Genomic DNA, 5,537 nt, shown 5'->3' with positions numbered 1-5,537 from the left:
AACTGGGCTGAGCTGGGCTGAGTTGGGCTGAGCTGGACTGAGCTGGGCTGAGCTGGGCTCAACTGGGATGAGCTGATCTGAGCTGGACTGAGCTGTGCTGAGCTGAGCTGGACTGAACTGGGCTGAGTTGTGCTGAGCTGGACTGAGCTGGGCTGAGCTGAGCTGGGCTCAACTGGGCTGAGCTGGGCTGGGCTGAACTGGGCTGGGCTGAGCTGATCTGAGCTAAGCTGAGCTGGGCTGGGCTAAGCTGGACTGAGCTGGGTTGAGCTGAGCTGGGCTGAGCGGGCTGAACTGGGCTGATCTGAGCTGAGTTGGGATGGGCTGGGATCACCTGGGCTCAACTGGGCTCAACTGGGCTGAGCTGAGGTGGACTACCTGGGCTGGGCTGGGCTGAGCTGGGCTAGGGTGAGCTGAACTGGGCTGATCTGGACTGAGCTGAGCTGAGCTGGACTGAGCTAAGCTAAGCTGGACTGAGCTGGGTTGAGCTGAGCAGAGCTGGGCTGAGCCAGGCTTAGCTGGGCTTAGCTGGGCTGAACTGGACTGAGCTGGACTGAGCTGGGCTGAGCTGAGCTGGGCTGGGCTGAGCTGAGCTGAGCTGGGCTGAGCTGGGCTGAGCTAGACTGAGCTGGACTGAGCTGGGCTGGGCTGGGCTGAACTGGGCTGAGCTGGGCTGAGCTGGGCTGAGCTGAGCTGGACTGAGCTGAGCTGAGCTGAGCTGAGCTGAAATGGACTGACCTGGGCTGAGCTGGGCTGGGCTGAGCCGGGCTGAGCTGGGCTGAGTTGGGCTGCGCTGAGCTGGGCTGAAATGGGCTGAACTGAGCTGGGCTCAAGTGGGCTCAAATGGGCTGAGCTGAGCTGAGCTGGGCTGGGCTGGGCTGGGCTGAGCTGGGCTGAAATGGGCTGAGCTGGGCTGAGCTGGACTAGGCTGGGCTGAACTGGGCTGAACTGTGCTGAGCTCGGCTGAGCTGGGTTGAGCTGGGCTAGCTGGCTGAGCTGGACTGAGCTGGGCTCAACTGGGCTGAGCTGAGCTGAGCTGGGATCAATTGGGCTCAACTGGGCTTAACTGAGCTGTGCTGAGGTGAACTACCTGGGCTGGGCTGAGCTGGGCTAGGATGAGCTGAACTGCACTGGGTTGGTCTAAGCTGAGCTGAGCTGAGCTGAGCTGGGCTGGGCTGAGCTAGACTGAACTGGGCTGGGATGAGCTAGGCTGAGCTAGGCTGAACTGGCCTAGGCTGGGCTGAACTGAGCTGGGCTGGGCTAACCTGGGCTGAACTGGGCTGAGCTGGGCTGAACTGGCCTGGGCTGGGTTGAGCTGGGCTGAACTAGGCTGAACTGGGCTCAGCTGGGCTGGGCTGGGCTGCACTGGGCTGAACTGGGCTCAGCTGGGCTGGGCTGGGCTGAACTAGGCTACACTGGGCTGAACTCAGCTCAGCTGGGCTGGGCTGGGCTGAGCTGAAATAGGCTAAACTGGGCTCAACTGGGCTCAGCTGGGCTCAGCTGGGCTGAACTGGGATGAGCTAGGCTGAGCTGGGCTCAACTGGGTTCAGCTGGGCTCAGCTGGGCTCAGCTGGGCTCAGCTGGGCTGGGCTGGGCTGAGCTGAGCTGAAATTTGTTGAGCTGGGCTGTACTGGGCTAGTGCCTGAGGTGAATGGGAAGCGGTGGGCTGGGTTTGTATCACCCCCCAGAGAGCTAGTCTCCAGCCAGGCTAGTCCCTGTATTCTAAGGGGTACATGGGGGCATGCTACTTAGGTTGTACCCATGATGCTTTCTCTCCCTTCACCAGTTCCCTGAAGGGAATTGGTCCTGTACATGGGGGTAGACCACACTCCGTGTTTCTGCCTTTTCCAGTAGGGACATCCTCCAGCCGAGTTGGAATTGGGCCTCTGACCTCCAAAGCCTCATAGACCAGAGATCAACTGTCACTAATAGGGAGGCTGGGGGTGGGATTAGTGAGGGGTGAGTGGTTTGACTGGGAGCCTGACTGGGAAGTGGGAAGGGGGTCCCAGGAGGAGCGGGCCCCCTCCCCTCCCCATGCCACTCCCTGCACAGCCAAGAGGCCATGGTGCAGGCTTGCTTCAAGCCTGGACTGCTCTGGCCTGGCCTGTGCCCTCCCTCCGGGCCCACCTCTGTGAGCCCCAAAGCCCAGCGGACAGTGTGTCTGCACCCATTGCACAGATGGGAAACGGAGGCCCCAGCAGCTCCTGCAGACTCAGCCAGTGAGTGGGAGAGCCGTGTTCAGGACCCACAAATCCAGAGGCCTTCCCTGAGGAACGTGTCCAGGCGGTCGTGCTAGAACCCTGAGGACCGTGTTCCGAGACAGTGCAGCTGGACTCGGGCATCTGGTTCCGACCCCAGGTCCTTGGCATGTGAGCTGAGAGCCTTAGGGCAGTCACTCGCCATCTCTGTGCAAACTTCCTCCAGTGCCCAGGAGAGACAGGCTTCGTGCTGGGAGTGTGGGGCTGCGTCAGGGGTCCAGGGTGCTGCCCACCGCCTCACGGAGTGTCCTGTATTGCAGAGACCAAAACCAGCCCCAGTGTCTTCCCGCTGAGCCTCAGCAGCACTGACGAAGCCGGGCACGTGGTCATCGCCTGTCTGGTCCAGGGCTTCTTCCCGCCAGAGCCCGTGACTGTGACCTGGAGCCCCAGCAAGGAGGGCGCGTCCGTCAGGAACTTCCCCCCAGTGAAGGGCGCTGCTGGGAGCCTATACACCATGAGCAGCCAGCTGACCCTGCCAGCCAACCAGTGCCCTGACAGGTCGTCCCTGAAATGCCAAGTGCAGCACGCCTCCACCCGCAGCGATCCTGTGGACGTGCCATGCAAAGGTCAGAGGGCAGGCTGGGGGCTGGGGGCGGGGCCCCACATTCTTCTCTGACCAGCCACCTGGAATCGTGCCCCCGAGGGCACATCACTGGGACGAGAGCGGGCTGCCGAGACGGGGCCCCCATGGAGGGGCTGGGGGTGGGGAGGGCAGGGGGCCGAGGGCACGCTGACCTGCCGCAGTCTCTGTCTCGGTTCCAGCTGTGGATAAGTGCCCTTGTAAGTGTCCCTCGTGTGACAAGCCCCGCCTGTCACTGCACCAGCCCGCCCTCGGGGACCTGCTTCTGGGCTCCAATGCCAGCCTCACGTGCACGCTGAGCGGCCTGAAAGACCCCAAGGGTGCCTCCTTCACCTGGAAGTCCTCCGGGGGCAAGGACGCCACCCTGAAGAGCCCTGAGCGCGACGCCTGCGGCTGCTACAGCGTGTCCAGTGTGCTGCCAGGCTGTGCGGAGCCGTGGAACCGTGGAGAGACCTTCTCCTGCACGGCCACCCACCCCGAGTCCAAGAGCCCGATGACCGTCGACATCAAAAAAGTCCTAGGTGGGCGCAGACCCTGCCTGGGAGGCGCGGCAACCCCCAAGCCCGCCTCCTCTCTCCCACCCACAGTCTACGGAGGGAAACTGAGGCCAGGGGTGCCCAGGGCAGAGGGGCCCCTCCCCCCCGCTGGCCCAGACCCCTGACCTGGCTCTCTGCCCCCCAGGAAACACTTTCCGGCCCCAGGTCCACCTGCTGCCGCCGCCGTCGGAGGAGTTGGCCCTCAACGAGCTGGTGTCGCTGACCTGCTTTGTGAGGGGCTTCAGTCCCAAGGACGTGCTGATCCGCTGGCTGCAGGAGACCCAGGAGCTGCCCCCAGAGAAGTACATGACCTGGGAGCCCGTGAAGGAGCCCGGCCAGAGCGTCCCCACCTTCTCCGTGACCAGTGTGCTGAGGGTAGACGCCGAGGCCTGGAAGCAGGGGGACAAGTTCTCCTGCATGGTGGGCCACGAGACCCTGCCCCTATCCTTCACCCAGAAGACGATCGACCGCCTGGCGGGTAAACCCACCCACGTCAACGTGTCTGTGGTCATGGCAGAGGTGGACGGCGTCTGCTACTGAAACGCTCACCCGCCCCTCCCTGAATAAACTCCATGCTCCCCTGGAGCAGCCCCGTGCTTCCATGAGGCCGCTGTCTGTCCATGTTCGGGGTCTGCGGCACACGGAGGCAGGGCAGGGCCCCAGGGGGGAAGGGCAACTGCTTCCCTGACCCTTTTGGGCTTCACTTGCCTGGGTCAGCCTGGCACCTCCACGTGCCCTCCCACCCGTGGACTCGTGTGTGTGTGTGTGTGTGTGTGTGGTGAGCATCAGTGTGAGCGCGTGGTCCATGGCGGGCAAGCTGGGAGCAAAACCCGGGGCTGACAGCCAGCGGGTCCCGAGAGCAGGGCACCAGCAAGCCCTCCGTGGGCAGTGATGTGCTTGCCTGTATCTCAGAGGGAGGCAGGGGAGCGGGGCCCCTGAAGAGGCTGGTGTCCCTGTCAGGAGTCGTGGCAGGAATGGGGGGAGGGCAGGATTCCAGGGGGGCCCACACCACCCTCGGTGGGTGCAATGCACACAGTTGCAGGACAGCCCCACGGGTGCGCTCGACAAGGAAGTCACCCCGCTCCAAACGCTCTGCACACAGCACACCCACGCTCGCAGTCACACGCCCTCCAGGTGCAGGGAGCCCCCCGCCTGGCCCCAGCCCCAGCAAGATTCCCCACGCCCTTCCCTGCGTGCCCCACTGGGCACAGCTCAGGGCCCAATTCCACAGACCCCGCCCAGGCAGCCCCTGCCCCTGCCTGACCCCCAGACTCAAGTCTCCCACCCCTTCCTGAGCCCAAGGATGGTCCGAAACACAGATGGGGGGGCAGGCTGGGGAGGGGTCAGTAGAGACAGCCCCCACCCAGGGCCCCTCTGCAGCTTCTGCCGGAGGCTTCTGGCAGAAAGGGAGGTTTGGGGAGATGGAGCATAGAGGCAGAACCATGGCCACCGTGGGACGGCTGGTGGTACGGTTCCCACAAGGGGGCAGCGGGGCCCCTGCTCTTGCCTCAGATACCTTCTGGGCTTCCCCAGGGAACCTGGCCTTCTGGCTTCCTCCCTCTGCTCCCAGGACCAAAGTGAGGTGGCGACCCCTACCCACATGGTCATTGCTCCCCCCTCAAGGGTCCAGTCACCAAAGGGCAATAGAGGGAGCAACAGGTTAATTGGGGGGAGTGCTGCCATACAGGAAACACTCCAGCCACCAAGAGAGCCAGTACCTGGCCCATAGAAAGAGTATTCTAGAGAGGTGTGGAGGGGAGGAAGGGTCGGTAGATGGGCAGGGCTGCAGAGGGACAGATCGTAGGACATGTACCGGATGGAAGTATGGACAGATGGACGGATGGATGGAGGGAAGGAGGGAGGGAGGGATGGATGGATGGATGGATGGATGGATGGATGGATGGATGGATGGACAGACGGGTGGATGGATGGATGGATGGATGGACAGGTGGATGGATGGATGGATGGACAGGTGGATGGACAGACGGGTGGATGGATGGATGGATGGATGGATGGAAGGATGGATGGATGGACAGACAGGTGGATGGGTGAGTGGATGGATGCATGGATGGATGGATGGATGGATGGACAGACTGGGGGATAGATGGATGGACGGACAGATGGATGGATGGAAGGAAGGAGGGATGGATGGATGGATGGACAGAC

At 63.0% G+C, this 5,537-nt stretch overlaps 1 gene segment (V, D, J or C); it reads left to right on the top strand.

Annotated features, from left to right (window-relative positions):
- Positions 1-2,515: 2,515 nt before the first annotated feature.
- LOC116629569 lies at positions 2,516-3,967 on the top strand (the record flags this gene model as incomplete). The annotated part of the segment is given in 3 exon segments: positions 2,516-2,821; positions 3,018-3,356; positions 3,517-3,967. Coding segments are annotated over 3 exon segments (1,040 nt in total), but the record flags the coding sequence as incomplete, so codon positions are not given.
- Positions 3,968-5,537: the final 1,570 nt, after the last annotated feature.

The sequence above is a fragment of the Phoca vitulina genome, unplaced genomic scaffold (assembly GCF_004348235.1).
Source record: "Phoca vitulina isolate PV1807 unplaced genomic scaffold, GSC_HSeal_1.0 scaffold1478, whole genome shotgun sequence".
Lineage (NCBI taxonomy): Eukaryota > Metazoa > Chordata > Mammalia > Carnivora > Phocidae > Phoca > Phoca vitulina.
This window is presented reverse-complemented; position numbering and strand designations above follow the sequence as displayed.